The sequence below is a fragment of the Trachurus trachurus genome (assembly GCF_905171665.1).
Source record: "Trachurus trachurus genome assembly, chromosome: 4".
Classification (NCBI taxonomy): Eukaryota; Metazoa; Chordata; class Actinopteri; order Carangiformes; family Carangidae; genus Trachurus; species Trachurus trachurus.
In genome coordinates this window covers 1,936,391-1,952,621 of record NC_139898.1, presented here as the reverse complement: position 1 = coordinate 1,952,621, position 16,231 = coordinate 1,936,391, and the positions used below count along the sequence as shown (strand labels likewise).

Sequence of the window (16,231 nt, the reverse complement as noted above, 5' to 3'; positions counted from 1 at the left end):
GACTTTGTTTGTTATATGACAAAAAACAACTTGCAGCTTGCATTAGTATAAAACATTATAAACACTTTATATGTTGCACGGAGAAAAAAAAAACTAAGAAATCATATACAAAATGAAAATACCAAATAGAAATCAGTCCTCGATCAATGCAAGTACTCACAAGTGTTCTCAGAGTCTGTTGAGGTGTGAGCTCACTGGTCTCTGGTTCCACTGCCAACATGAGTCCTCACCAGACTTGCACAAACCATTTCACACCTACGGCAGATTTGCGTTGTGCCTCCCATCTTGTCACTGGAACATTTTGACCAATGATACGCTGAGAGACAAAGAGCTTGGTCGTGCTGTCAAGGAGTCCTCTGCTCTGAGGCTCTGATGAGATCGAACCCACGGAGGAGGAGGCTATACGTTGGTCTCAAGGCCATTCATGTCGATGGTGCAGTGTTCTTTGCTCTTCTTCAGGTGCCTCGGAGGAATCGGGGGCTTCTTCCTCTCCACGGCCGGCCGCACGCCCTCCTCCAGCTGCATGAGGCGGGCCACGTCAGGCGGGACCAGCTCCTGTTTGAGTCCTGAGGAAGGCGGCCGGTAGTTTCCATTGTTGTTGTGACAGTTCATCAGAGGAGCAGGGGTGTTGATCACAGGTTTGGGCTCACAGATCAAAGGCACCTGGGAGTGACAGAGAATTGAAATAGTATATCAAGAAAGAGACATTCAGTGATATTATGAAATCCCTAATTAAACTGCTGCTGTGTGCAGGGCCGTTGCTAGGAATTCTGGGCCCCCTTAAAGAATACTAAAGTGGGCCCCTCCCCCTAACTTTTCCAGTTTTTTTTCTAGACTACGTATGTATTATCATTTTTTATTTAGCCTACCTTGTTTTGATGCTAATGCAGCATTACACTGCAAAAACCCAAGTATCTTACCAAGAATATTTGTCTTATTTCTAGTCAAAATGTAATTTCTAGTCAAAACAAATCTCATTATACTTAAAGTAAGACACATCATATTAAAAGTACCTTGTTTTTAGACACTTTTTACTTCTTTCAAGCAGATTTTCACTTGGAATAAGTAGAAAAAATCTGATAGTGGAACAAGTTTTTCTTCCTTATTACAAGCACAAAAAACATGCTTTCACTGGCAGATTTTTCTACTTATTTCAAGTGAAAATTTGTTTGAAACAAGTGAAAATGATCTTAAAACAAGTTCATTTTTAGGTTATGAGTCTTATTTTAAGTGGAAAGAGATTAGCTTTGACTAGAAATGAGACATTTGGACAAGAAATAAGACAAATATTCTTGGAAAGATGTTGAGTTTTTACAGTGTACTATGAGTATTAGTCAGGGTTTTACGCAGAATAAATCAGTCATACAAAGATTAGACTACTGGGGTTTTTTATGGGCCCCTAGAATTATCATCACCTTTCTCCCCTATACAACGGCCCTGGCTGTGTGGATCAATTATTGTTGCTCATTTTCCTGAATCAGAACTCACCCCATCTCCCTCTTTCATGAAGTCTTTTCTGCAGATGTGTGCCATGATGCCTGTTGCTAAAGCATCTCCCATGACATTCACCATGGTGCGGAATCTGTCTCTGTGGAGGACAAACACATTCAAGAGACAAAATGAAAGACTTAAATGATGAAGATTAAATGATTCTGGTTATTGTCGCCACACAACGTTTGGAGATCTAGAAGAACGTAGACAGAAGTGATGGAAGTGAACACACATGCTATACTTACAGTGCCCAGTCCACTGCAATAATGAGAGTGATGTCATCAGTTGGCAACCCGACGGATGTTAGCACTATCACCATGGTGACCAGTCCGGCCTGGGGTATCCCTGCTGCACCAATACTGGCAGCAGTGGCTGTGATGCTGGTGGAGGTTTGGGAGATCAGAATGTCACAGAGAAACCTGCTCACATCCTGCATGCACATGATGGGGACTCACCAGAAACTCTACTGACTTTTTTAAAGGGATAGTTCACCCAAAAATCAAATTTCACTCATTATCTTCTCACCCTCATGTCGACTAAGGGCTGGGAGAAGTTTCAGAGTCGGAGTTACGGGGGGGTCCACGCAGCAGTATTTGTCCATATAATGGTTGTGAACAGAGCTCACTTTTCTTTGTCCAAAAAGACACACCAAAAAACATCCAAATACCTCCATACTGCTCGTCTGTAATGTCCCTCTTGTATTGAAGCCCCGACATGAGAAATTGTTCCGCCGGTCAGTGCAAATCTCGCGACACAGGAAGAGCAGTGAACTGAGACACTGGGAGCTTCCGCTAAAAACAAGCTTAAAATATAGACTTATTTAATTTTTTTCAGAACAATTTCTCATGTCGGGGCTTCAGTACAAGAGGGACATTACAGACGAGAAGTATGGAGGTATTTGGATGTTTTTTGGTGTGTCTTTTTGGACGAAGAAAAGTGAGCCCCATTCACAACCATTATATGGGCAAATACTGCTGCGCGGACCCCCCCCCCCGTAACTCAGAGAAGGAACGGAGGACTCTGAAAATTCTCCCAGCCCTTAGTCGACATGAGGGTGAGTAGATAATGAGTGAAATTTGAATTTTGGGTGAACTATCCCTTTAATCCAGTTTTAAGTCAGATTTTCACAATACACCTTTTGTACCTTGGACTTTCAATTATGTGATGTAGGACTTACTGGTTGGATTCTGTTTTCTGTTATTAGAGAAATGACTGTTCAGCTCTATGTCTCCATATCTATTTAACAGCATCAGTCAAACACTGATTAGAAAAGCTGGTTTATTCAGTGATTCTGAAGTGAAAAACTAAATGTCTGACACCGAAGGAGTCCAGAAAGAAGAGGAGGGCACTGGTGAAGGCAACAACTCCCTCACTGCTTCATGATGGCATCCAATGCTGTCTTTTGCCTTTGCTTTTATTGAGAGAAGGTGCATAAGGTCATTTGGTGTTGAATTAGAAACACCTGTACAAAAGAAAAATCCAAGAAATGATGTCCGCACAAGTCAAGGTTGTTCCATCACTTCCTCTGGAAACACTTACAATATATCTGAACTTTCAGAACATTTTCTATAATATTCACTGCTATGTTTTCTTCTGCTGCACTGCACTGATCTTTCAGTGCCACAGTAGGAAAAAGCCTGTGGTGCTGGATACAACAAAGCTATCAGAACAAGCTGCGGCGTTTTCTGAAGTGAAGGGTCACAACCTCAGAATTATACAGAAAAATCAAACACATCTCTGATAAAGGGCAGAGGTGAATGTGGTCTTGTGTCACAGTAGTTTAAAGAACAATCTTTCCCCAAGTGTAACAATATGTCAGCCATATCACCTGTACAGAACCTACAATAAGAAGCATGATGCAGTGTAATCAGTCACAGCACTGGTTAGTAAGATGATCCCATCTGGACTTTCTCACTACTGTAGTCACTTCCCCTCTAAAGCTGTATGTCACAGAGCCCTGGAAGACAGTTCCACTCTCATCCCCTCAGGATCGCTATGGTAGCCATGGAGATAAGTGATCTAAACGACTGAGCACACTGTCTAATAATTTTTCTTCAGAGAAAAACATGTGCCATCAGAGGAACATGAAAAAATTGTAGGATCACATTTAATATCCTGCACGCAGTGGTTCCAAAGAAGAAAATGAAACAACATAATCCACATATTATTGTTTTTAGTGCTGTAAGTCATCTGCTGGGGATTCGCAATTAGTCTCAAACATAATTTATCCCTTGTGTTGAGTCTGTGCCAGTGTTTTATTGAGCTGACCTACTTCCCACATGGGAGGCGGCACACAGCAGGTATGAACAGCAATTACTGATCATAAGAATGCTACAGTTGAGCACACACACACTTCAGATTAAGTGAAGTTATGTGTTTTTCTTTGCATTGGTTGAAAGAATCAAAAGAAAAAGTCTTGGTGGACGGCAGAATAAACTGATGCCATGAGTCTTCTGTGATGAAAATAAGATTAGCTGAGGACAGGAGAGTGAACTGTATGTGGCTGTGGTGATCCAGATCCAGAGGTCGAGGATGGGATGATCCCACCCCTCATCAGAGCAAAGCATGGTGGGGGGTGGCGGTGGTGTTGGTGGTGGTGGGGGGGGGGGGTCAGCGGTTTAGCTGTGGCGTGACTGGGATCTGGGTTTATCGAGGCCACATGGCTCTTTTCAGACGGGGATAAGCGGATAGTTTCAATCTACAGTTGCTGTACAGAATCACAGTGAGAAGAAGAAAACACACACTGCTCTGTTTTTATTCTCACTGACACATTTAATCATCTTCTGCCGTCCTGTTCTCTAATTTCATTGTGCTTTTGTTCACCCTTGTTTTATTGCATATTAATGCTCTTTTTATTATTGTAAAGCTCTTTGAGCTGCATCCCTCATATGAATAGTGCTATAAATAAATGTATCTGTATTATTATTAAAAAGGGGGAGGGTTGACACTACCAAAGATGTAATATTTCAATTAATAATGTTTTGTGCAAAATCTTCAAACATCTATTTAATTCTATTGTTTTCTATGCAGGAGCCAATCCCAACTGACATAGGTAGACCCTGGTTAGGATGCTAGTCTGACACATTCCTCCATCTTCCTGTTTACAGTATGTATAGCAACTGATCAGATCAAAAACACAAAAACATTAAAGTGGATTAAAAAACAGAGACATAAATATGCCATAATGTATATCTGCCATTCAGCTCAAAGGATTTAATGTTGTTGATATCATTGCTTTAAAATCCCAAAGATATGATGCTCATAAGCACAGATGGTACACAGCACATACCACTGACCTGATGGTGATGATCTGGCCAAAGTCCAGCTCGTAATTATTGACTTGTGCGATGAATATCGCTGCCACAGCCTCATATAGAGCTGTCCCATCCATATTGATGGTGGCGCCCACAGGGAGCACAAAGCGGATGATACGGCGGTCAATGTGGTTGTTCTCCAAGAGGCACTTGAAGGTAATAGGCAACGTGGCAGAGCTGGGGAGGACAGAGAAGAAGACTGAGAGCTCAGAGCAGGAAGATAATTTAATTTAAACACCTCCTCATTTCTCTGAGAGTTGTGTGAACAGGAAAGAAACAACTGCTTCAACAACTCTGAACAACGTGACGAGATGCAATTAAGTTTTACTCAGCGAGTGCATGTTAGTGATCTGAGCTCGGAACACACATGAATGTAAAATGATCTCCAGTCACTGCAGCCTCACTCTGACCTCTGAACACTCGGAGCATCATTACACATCAGGCTACCTAGCAAAATTGTGAAAAAAACACGCACATCAGGTAGGCCCAGTTGGGATGGGTGCTGGATAAAGGAGGGAATACTAGAACAAAGAAAAAAAGAGCTCCCTTTCAAGGATTTAATAGCATAGTGACGTTTCGAGCACAATGCTCTTTTTCAAACTGCTGTGTAAATGGTACAGACAGGAAACTGCTTCTTAAATACAAGGTGACCCCCCCCAGGTGAGCAATCAACCATTTTGGAATCAACCATTTTGCAAAAACAGGTGTGACTTCCACAAGATAATTTTACCAAACATATCAATATAGAAGAAAACATACAAACAGAGATACCTGTTTATTTGTATTCTCTATAGAATGATTTTTGTACTTTACAGATATATTATGCCTTTTTTTTACTAAAAAAATGTTTTCTTCCACCATGTAATTTATCTTGTGGAGAATGTATCTCTGTTTGTATTAATAATGTTTTCTTTTATATTGATATGTTTGGTAAAATTATCTTGTGGAAGTCACCACTGTTTTTCCAAAATGGTTGATTCCAAAATGGTTGATTGCTCACCTGGGGGGGGGGGGGGGGGGGGGGGGGGGTCACCTTGTATTTAAGAAGCAGTTTCCTGTCTGTACCATTTACACAGCAGTTTGAAAAAGAGCATTGTGCTCGAAACGTCACTATGCTATTAAATCCTTGAAAGGGAGCTCTAATGGTGTGCAGATTTTTTCTTTTTACATCAGGCTACCTACACACTTTCTCCACGATGCCTTTAACAGGGATAAAAACATTTTCTGTAGAGCACTTTCCAAAGCAACAACCAACTGTTGTGTTTTTGGATTTTAGTTTGCTGCTCACACAATGGTCCTGGGCCAAAAATGAACTTTTTTCTAGTAGCACATAAGAAATAAACAAAAAACAAGTGTCACTATACCTGGAGGAAGTTGCAAGAGCGATGAGTAGTGCTTGCAGGATCCCTCGTATGTAAACAATGGGGCTTTTTTTGGTGATGAAGAAGTACATAGCAGGCAGGATGAAGAGGCCATGCAACACCAGACCAAACACCACAGTGACAGCGTAGAAACCCAGCTTCTTCCCCATGGCTGACGGATCACTCATCTCCAGGATCTTACCAGCCACCAGGAACACAATGCCGAATGGGAAGTACCTGGAAGAGGAGTAGCTCAAAGTCAGCAACAGTAGATGTCAAGTCTCTTATAGGTTCTCAACATCATCATGAGATGTAAACCACAAACTGTTCCATCCTGAGGAGACATAGGTGGGTTTTTCATAGTGTAAAATGTCATTTTCATCTGTGTCCGTAAAGGGATAGTTCACCCAAAATTGAAATTTCACTCATTATCTACTCACCCTCATGTGGACTAAGGGCTGAGAGAAGTTTCAGAGTCCTCCGTGGCTTCTCTGAGTTACAGGGGGTCTCGGCGTAGCAGTGCATGTCCATATAACGGTTGCATATGGATACCAACTGTCTTCGTAACAAAAAGACACACCAAAAAACATCCAAATACCTCCATGCTGCTCGTATGTAATGTCCGTCTTGTATTGAAGCCCCGAAATGCGATATTGTCCCCGAAAAAAATTAAATAAGTCTATATTGCAAGCTTGTTTTGTAGCGGAAGCTCCTCGAAGCTCCTCTTCCTGGTTCGTCACATTTGGACGAACTGGGAAGAGGACAGACCCTGGTTTGTCCAAATTTGACGAACCGGGAAGAGGAGCTTCTCCCAGCCCTTAGTCCACAAGAGGGTGAGTAGATAATGAGTGAAATTTCAATTTTGAGTGAACTATCCCTTTAATCTCCTAACCTTTTCCCTCAGCACATTCACTAATTTACACTTTTAAATCTTCTCTCTTAGTCTTGGAAGTAAAGTTAGTGCTAGAGTTAGTTAGGTAGCTTGTTCCACTATGAGGGAGAAGAGAGAAGCACAGTCTTGTGTGCAGGGATGGCATTGCTAGACAACATTCTTTGGAGGAATGCAGTGGTTGAGAATGATCATATCCCTGTATGGTTCTGCTCAATGGTGCAGATGCATAAATCACTGGAATCAAGCAACAGGGGCTTGAGTTTAACTCAGGAAGCCAAGGGTCAAGTGGTCAATGTGCAAAAAATAAATCAAGATTCCACACGATGTCCGAAGAAAGGAGCAATTCCTTTTGTGTGAACTTTTTGCACTTCTTTCTCTGTCCAGCACCCAGCAGTTACAGTAGTGTTTTACTGGGATGTGTGTGCTGCTTTTACGTTTGTTCATGAGGTCAATGTGACATAGTGAGTTATCATTTCTCCAGTGTTATCAAAAATGACGTCTTGTTTGAGGTACGAGATAAAGAGGTGATTTTGGTTCTGATATTTTGTTCAGTTTCTATATAACTCAACTACAGCATCAAATTGTTATAATAGATTTTCATTTTCTATAAGTATATCTAGGATATGGCAAGTCACAATGCTGAGTCTAAGTGCTCCTAAACATAATCCCCCCAGAAATAGTATATAAGTCATTTTTTAACCAGACCTTTTTACCTGTCATATCATTTTGCTGCATGTTTAATCCACATTTCAGTACATACCACAGTTTTGGGGTCGTGGTTTTTGGCTCAGGCTAAGTTGCTGTATTTTGTTTTGTTTTTCTGTAACACTTCAGACCATATATACCATACATCAGCAGAAGACAGATCTAGACAGATCTACATGTCTGTCACATACATGAGGCTGTACTCTTTCCGTCTTCATTTTATTTTATTGAAAGTAAAGATGGTAATACGGCATGTTGTGACAGAATGCAGTTGTTACTCAGTAGACTTTTATATTAAAACACATTCCAGTGTTTCTGCAGGTTGTTGTTGGTGAAATTTGGGCTTTTTACTTGTGAAGGTCAAGGTTTTATTCACAATATCTACCAGTGTAGTTCACATGAACCTGGGTAATCTTTGTTTGCAGACAGTCACAGTTCTTCTGTCTTACTGTCTTCATCATTACATGATCCCACACAGCACTGTTCAAACGCTGTACCGCCTCCTCTGTCTTTTCCATAACTGTCCCATATAAAACCTGATTGCTGAATTAAAAAAAATCCTCACCATATAACAATGGCAACAATTCTGAGGACCGCCTCGTTCAGACTCTGGCAGAAGTTCACCAAGGCGCTGCCATTTGGCCCCATCCTTCCCAACATAATGCCTGCCAAAACACAAAGCGCAGCTGTTAAGAAGAGATGAAGGCTTTTTCTTCTGCAATAATGAGTTCAGGCTTTGAGCTCAGAAGGTACTAAACAGAATAATAAAGGGTTTTTTTTTTACCCATGGTTGCTGAAAAAATTACAATTCCAAGGACGTTCATTCCATCGCTCGTTCCCTCTCGAGTCCGTATGAGCACATCGGGGGGCGGGGTCAGATCAAGGGCGAAGTTCTGGATGTCGGTTCCATTATCATCCTGGATACCATAGATGAGTGCTCGCCGTGTGGTGGACTCTGATTGTGCTTGACTCACTGTTGGCTTGGGTTTCACAATGTACTGACTACTGGTTCGATACTATGGACAGGAGGTAGAACAGAAACATAAGACTCTTGCATAATGTTGTATAAAAAAGGAATTAAAGCGACACCTTTGTGTTTGCAGGAGATGTGTGTTACCTGCTGAAATGTGGCCTGGACCAGGTTAGCTGGGAACATGTTGCTGCAACACAAACAGACACACTTTATGTCAAACAGGTTGAAAAACAGAAAGGAAGCAAAGACGTGCCTTAAAAGTTGAATCAGTGTTAAAGGGATAATTCAACATTTTGGCAAACTGGCCCAATGCCATAATCCCTATAGTCATAGTAGTAGGTTTGTTACCTTTAATTGTCAGTGCAAGCTATTTTTAGAACGGCGGAGCAGAGCTACGCTACGGAGGCTCATGGGATTTCTTGGTTTCCCTCATCAAACTTATCAAATACACAATCCAACAACTCCACAACGCTCTGGTGGACAAGTTGTGACCTGCACATTCACCACGCTATGAGATAATAACAGAACGTTACCAGACAGAGTTGTTTTAGAGGTAAATACTGGGACTGATGATGAAAAACTGCCCCTGAAGGCAACGCACATCAGTGGTTTTGCATGAATTTACCTCGAAAACAACTCTGTCTGGTAACGTTCTGTTATTATCTCATAGCGTGGTGAATGTGCAGGTCACAACTTGTCCACCAGAGCGGTTTGGAGTTGTTGGATTGTGTATTTGATGAGGGAAACCAAGAAATCCCATGAGCCTCTGTAGCGTAGCTCTGAGCAGCTTGCAGCTCTGAGCAGCTTGCAGCTCTGCTCCACTGTTCTAAAAACAGCTTGCACCGACAATTAAAGGTAACAAACCTACTGCTATGACTATAGGGAATATGGCAATGGGCCAATTTGCCAAAAATGTATATCCCTTTAAGGTCAGTATACTGGGAATAGCTCTTCACAAGTAACACCATGAATGCTTTATTTACATATAACTGGATCTGTTTTTACTACAATGCTGAAGAGACGTGTCATTTGGCGAAGGAAACGTCCCGGTTCTGTAACACAGAGCAGGATGTTGTGTAGTGTTCAGTGTAGCTCTCTCCAGGAGAGGTGGTGGCAAGGCAATTTTATTTGTATAGCCCGTTTTTACAGTTTGTCTCAAAGGGCTTTGGGAGAGAGAAAACAAACAACAAAAATAAAAGGAGATTATTTGGTTGTAGCTTGAGGCTAAATTACCCTCCTGCTGTTTCATTCAATGCAAATCAGGCAGTATTTACCCTGCACGTCTACACAAACAAAACCTATTTGAAATACGCCTGCTTGCTGTTCTGCTTGAGCGCAGCTGCTGATGTTGGGCAATGCAAAAATTGGAAACAAATATTCTGTAAGCCTGGCTTCACAACATGCAGAATGATACTTTCTTATTTTCATGTTATCCCACAATTTAAGAAAAACAAACAGCTGCAAGACTGTTTTATTGTCAGTGAAATCTGGTTTATTTAACCAGGACCAAAATGTCACTCTCACCATCCTCAAATCACAGACTGTATAAAAATATCCAAAATATCTTCAGCTGCCCAGCCTGAACTTTAACTTTATCCCACACAAGTATGGGCTTGTTTTCCAAAGAGTATTGAGAACATCCAATCACTCCTCTCCCCAGGCACTGTGGGGAAGAGAGAGGGACGTATAAGATACCAAAATCCAGATGAAATCTGACAATAACTGCTGAAATAAACTTCTCCGATATCACAAGTGAACAGCTAAACTTAGATACTGTAAGAGACTTTGTAAAGAGGTGAGATCACAACATGTTCAAGTTCTCTGGAGGCCCTGGGATCCCCCCAGATGAGCTGGAGGAGGTGTCGGGAAGTCTGGACATCCCTACTTACCTTCCTACCTGCCTTGTTATAGAATCTGAATAAATATCCAAGTGAAAGACAACTCAGCCTATAATATAATCCAGACTTTGAGAAACAACAGAAGGAAGAAAAGAAAGACAAAGAGAAACACAACATGAGTCACAAGGAACACCTCAGGAGATTTAAGAGGGCCAACAGCAACAAACCCTGTTTGCTGTCCACTGATTCACTGCCAAGGCAACAATGTGAAGAAAGTGCCTTTGTTTCTGGTGACATCAGCTGGCACAGACTATTGTATACATAAGATAAGATAAGATAAGATAAGATAAGATAATCTTTTATTTGGGGAAATTTACAGGGTTGCAGCAGCAGACAACAGCAAAGTGAATAGCAGATAGTAATAGCAGTAAAAACGAAAGCAGTATTTGTAAGAGTATGATTATAGCAGAAGTAAGTGGAATGTTTGTGTTAATATAAGTCTTAAATAGTTCTATCTTCCTACAGCAATCACTTCTATAGAGTGTTTGGTCTGAAACACGGGTCTGTCAGTCACTCTGCTCTGCTGTAAGCCGAGGAGAAAACTTTCCTTGTATCCTACAACCTTTATCCAATGAGGAGAGAGAACGGCATAAAGGGGCGGTCCTCTCTGTGTGTGCAGCCAAGGGATGCGCGTGAATGTGGTGACGTAGGGACGAGGGCGGGGGCTGCTAACTCCATCTGCTGACAGGAAGTTAGCCAAAACCACCGAATCACTTACTTCTGCTTTAAGATTATAATTAAGACAAAATAATAAATAAGAAGAAATATAAATATGTGTTTAGTGCTGAGAGCAGCTCTTATTTTGGAGTCTGACAGCTGCAGGGAGGAAGGAGCTGTGATAACGCTGTCAGAGCAGACCCTCACCATGTGCTCTGTGTCTGAGTGGCGCCTCTCAGCACGCTGCCTACACTGCCCACCCAGGCTGTGGGACACACAGGAGGAGGAAAACCTTTGTCCACAGCTGGGGCAGGATTTATTTTGCACTGTGCACTGATGTCATTGTTCTTTTCCTTTTTGTCTTTCTCACTGCGCAGTGTTACTTTCTCTTTAAATCGCCCAATGGGGACAAACAATGTTTTTTGAATTGACTTAGAACTGGAGTTCATCCAAAATACATCTCAAAACAAGTCATTTTCAGCATTTTCAAACGTTTAAACTTTTCAATACGTCTAAACTAACAGTAACGATAGGACTGAAACCAACGAAGCTAGTACTTTTTTACAACAAATCATGTTAATCTGATTCAATAAAAAATATATAATCTCTTTCAACTAAAAAATGTTCACCTCTTTTAATTTCCTCCTCCACCTTTGTTAGAACAGGAAATTGGCAGAATGAATGTACAGTGGACAGATGGTAGCAGTGATGTGATGAACGCTGTGATGCAAGTCAACATGAAGCAGAGCAGAAACAGAACTATTTCCAACAAGTTGTGGGCCCCACAAAGAAGTGAGGCTGCTTTCCTTTCCTCTATGCATCAGCCTTAAACCTTGACAACACAAATCCCCCGATGCACAGAAATAATCTGTGTAAAGCTTTCAATGTGCAGTTTTCCTGAGGACGGATGGTGGCGCACTGTTAAGTATCCTCCCACTGATGTGAAATTGCAGAACAGCTAGCAACATCTGGCTCAAGTCACTGATTAATGGAACAGAAACACTTGACTGGCGGATGTGGACTTCTACTGCTGCTGCTGCTGCACTTGACTGTGAAGAGGTTCAGACCACACAGCAGCAAATGGTTCATGTAGCAGTTTACTGTTTAACGTCTACCCCTCTTTAATTATTGATATTATTATTGGCAAGGCAAGGCAAGTTTATCTGTATAGCCCGTTTTTACAAACAGTTTGTCTCTAAGGTCTTTACACAGCATCATAACAACATCCTCACATCCACTGAGGAAAAACTCAACAGACGTGCAGTAGACAGGCTTTAGGAGCAGAGGAGAGGAGGTGATGCAGGCAACGTTGTGCTTGTTGTTGTCGTTTTCACTATGACAACCATCTGACAGTGCTTGAATACAACTCAATGTGCCCTATAGGTGAACAGGCAGTTTCAGACAGATAGTATGAAGGTCTTACCGTATGAGGTCTAACAGAGCATCAGCAGAGCTCATGATGGGCTTGCCACTGTCCTCAGAGTCCTCTTTCTGGGCGGCACCACCCGGGTGGATGATAGACACCATGATGATCCCCACTACCACAGCCACAAAGGTGGTCCAGAGGTAATAAGACACTGTGATCAGACCCAGCCGACTGGAACACTTGGCGTCAAGGGCAGCCAGTCCTGACATTAAACTGGTGGAAGAAGCCATAGTTAGATATAAGTGGTTCTTTCTATTTTCATAATGTAGTGAATCCTTTATTTCCTAACCATTCATATGTATGATTTCCATGCATACCACTTTATGGATTAAAAAAAAATATATAAAAAGTTTTTATGAGGCTAAGAGTCTGAAAACACAACCAATAATAGACTTGAACATTCACTCACTCAGAAAAATTGTAGTTTTCTAACTGCTGGAATGTTCAGACATTTCACAATATTTCCATTTGGCCAAAATAAAACTTGTTTCAACCTTTGAACTGTTTCACAATTGGACCCTGAACAATAAGTCTTGTTTTTCATCACTTTTAAGTGTCGCCTAGAAACACTTCTCCAGTGCTGTGGGACTGAACTTGTAGAACATCGTTCATTTGCATGTGTTTTCTTCAGTTGCAGTGCACTGAACTTACATTACTCTAACTGTTGAGCAAGGCCATTAAAGGGATAGTAGCTTTTTTTTTTAAAGTGGGGTTGTGTGATCTACAAAGTAGTAGTAAGTACTTTAATTGCAGTAGAAGACTCTCTTTTTACAACATACATTGTTGTGAACAGACCCAAAGAAACTGCCTATTTTCGCAGCCTAAAAGAGGTTTTACCTGAAAAAAAAAATATTATAGCGAACAATGAAACTGTGTATTTTTTTTTCAGGTAAAACCTCTTTTAGGCCGCGAAAATAGGCCGTTTCTTTGGGTCTGTTCACAACACTGTATGTTGTAAATCTCTGGGCAGGGCTATGGGCTGGCGTTGCTAACGGGAGGAGTGCAGAGAGTCTTCTACTGCAATTAAAGTACTTAGGAGCTATTTGTAGATCATACAACCCCACTTTTTTAAAAAAAATGCTACTATCCCTTTAATCCTATCTTACTATCATCAAAAGCTCCATACCACTTTTGTATGGAACCTCTGCCTTTGCCATTGTATTTTTTTTGGTTATTTGTATTTTTCTATTTTCTCCAGAATGACACAGAAGAGTTTTCTGTTGTGTCAATAAGAAGGACAGCATCATTCATCTGTGTTTGGTTTTGGTCTACTGCTGCCACACATGACTGTGAAGAGGTTCCCTTTATAAAAAAAAAAAACTCTGACTGATTAGGTTTAAGTTACAGTAAGTAGCTGGGAGTGCTTGGTGGTCGAGGGGTTAAAGCACATCCCATGTTGGCATGGTTAGGATTCTCTACTCAGTCCTCCTTCTAACTTTGTCCTGCCATAACATCACCTGACCACTTAAATCTCTACAGCTAGATATTTTCCTGAAGAGTAAGTTTTATCTATTTGAGTTTTCAATAAAGATTATTATGCAAACTCTTCTTCCTTGAGCTGCTGCCTGAATATCTGTAAATGGTTTTCAAAGGCCAAGAATTCAAAAGGAAGGTCTAACTTGCAGCTGCTGCCTTTGATCTGTTATTCATGGTTGATTCTCGATGCCTGAGGGTTTAAAGGGATAGTTCAACATTTTGGCAAATTGGCCCATTGCCATATAGTCATAGCAGTACTGTAGGTTCGTTACCTTTAATTGTCGGTGTAAGATGCTTTTAGAACGGCGGAGCGGAGTGGCAGGCTGCTCAGGGCTATGCTATGGAGGCTAAGGGAATTTCTTGGTTTCCCTCATCAAACTCATCAAATACACAACCCAACAACTTAAAAACGCTGTCGTGGACAAGTTGTGAGCTGCACAATCACCACGCTATGAGACAATAACGGAACATTACGAGACAGAGCTGTTTTAGAGGTAAATGCAAAATGATGCGCGCTGCGTTCAGGGACAGTTTTTCAGAAAGCAGTCTCTGTATTTACCTCCGTTTCGTAATGTTCCATTATTATCTCATAGCGTGGTGATTGTGCAGGTCACAACTTGTCCACCAGAGCGTTGTGGAGTTTTGGGATTTTGTATTTGATGAGTTTGATGAGGGAAACCAAGAAATTCCTTTAGCCTCCATAGCGTAGCTCTGAGGAGCCTGCTGCTCCGCTCCACCGTTCTAAAAACAGCTTGCACCGACAAATAAAGTTAACAAACCTACTGCTATGACTATAGTGATTATGGCAATGGGCCAATTTGCCAAAATGTTGAACTAACCCTTTAAGGGATTAGATCAGAGTTGTAACCACAAGAGGAGCATTTTACATAGACACATCAGAGTTCCCTGTTTGCAAGATTTAAGTTTTAATGTCCAAGTATCAATGCCTAATACACACTGCACACACATACACATGAAACAGTGCTCACTATACCAGGTAAGTAAAAGTCACCACTGATGAGAGTCTGGTGTTTACAATGCAATAACAGTGTTACTGTTATTGTAACACTTATTTTAAAATGTATTAGTGATGTATAAAAAATGAGGGGAAATTCATCCTATATTCTGCATATGATTCATATCCTATCTGACCAAAACTGTAAACATCACCCACATCTTTTTCATGTGAGAACGAGACATTTTCCTCAAAGCTGAACAAGGATGAGAAAATTAAGTATGTTCATGATCAACTTGAAATCTGGCTTCTCACCACCAGGTGAATGAAGATGTGTTTCACATTAAAATCGCTTATTTACACTTCAGTAAAAAAACAAAAAAAAGAGGCAATCTTTGACCTCCAGTTTTTTCTTCATTTTTGGCAGAATCCTGCAAGAATTAATGACTAATTACATCACATATTACACGCATTAATGGTCTTGTCCCTTCTCTTGTGTTTGGGTCAGTGACCCGTTTTCAGGTTTTAAATGCATAAAAGTACCACATAGATTTGTTTATAGCATCAAGGCTTTTTGACTTTGTCAGGAACCTCAATTTAAACAAAATAAAACCAAAAATTTCTTTTTCATAAAATTCTAAAATGCTCTGGTTAAAATTATGACATTTGTGGTGTTAGGGTCAGTTTTGACCCAGTTATAATGATAAGAACAATAATCAGAGTTAAAACTGAAATTATTGGTGAAAAACCAACCTATTCATGGATAAAGAAGCCTAACAATGTAACCTAGAGATGAGAAACAAATGGGAGGATGAATAATTGTTTTAGTGTGTTTTACAGCTGATTTAAGACTCGGGTCAGAACTGAACCTAACACCATAGATGGTAGCAGAAAGCTGACAAGAGGAAGGCTACATTGAAGCCAAGGGGTATACTGACAAAAAAGGCCCAGGGGTCCACACCAAAAATATTAAAACCAACCTTTTCATGGACAAAGAAGCCTAACAATGTAACCAAGAGATGAAAAACAAATTGGATGAAAAAAAAATGTTTTTAGTGTGTTTTACAGCTGATTTAAAACATG

General features: G+C 40.8%; 1 protein-coding gene across 1 annotated transcript in view; it reads right to left on the bottom strand.

Annotated features, from left to right (window-relative positions):
• Positions 1–399: 399 nt before the first annotated feature.
• The window catches only part of slc1a7b (solute carrier family 1 member 7b), a gene marked incomplete at both ends in the record, with an annotated part of 51,402 nt that continues 35,570 nt past the window's right edge, over positions 400–16,231 (bottom strand). Inside the window, 9 exons of the mRNA XM_083970645.1 lie at positions 400–663; positions 1,489–1,588; positions 1,737–1,871; positions 4,788–4,982; positions 6,170–6,403; positions 8,329–8,428; positions 8,548–8,779; positions 8,881–8,923; positions 12,715–12,930. Coding sequence (XP_083826771.1) covers positions 400–663; positions 1,489–1,588; positions 1,737–1,871; positions 4,788–4,982; positions 6,170–6,403; positions 8,329–8,428; positions 8,548–8,779; positions 8,881–8,923; positions 12,715–12,930 — 1,519 coding nt within the window. The remainder of the gene's footprint in view (positions 664–1,488; positions 1,589–1,736; positions 1,872–4,787; positions 4,983–6,169; positions 6,404–8,328; positions 8,429–8,547; positions 8,780–8,880; positions 8,924–12,714; positions 12,931–16,231) is intronic.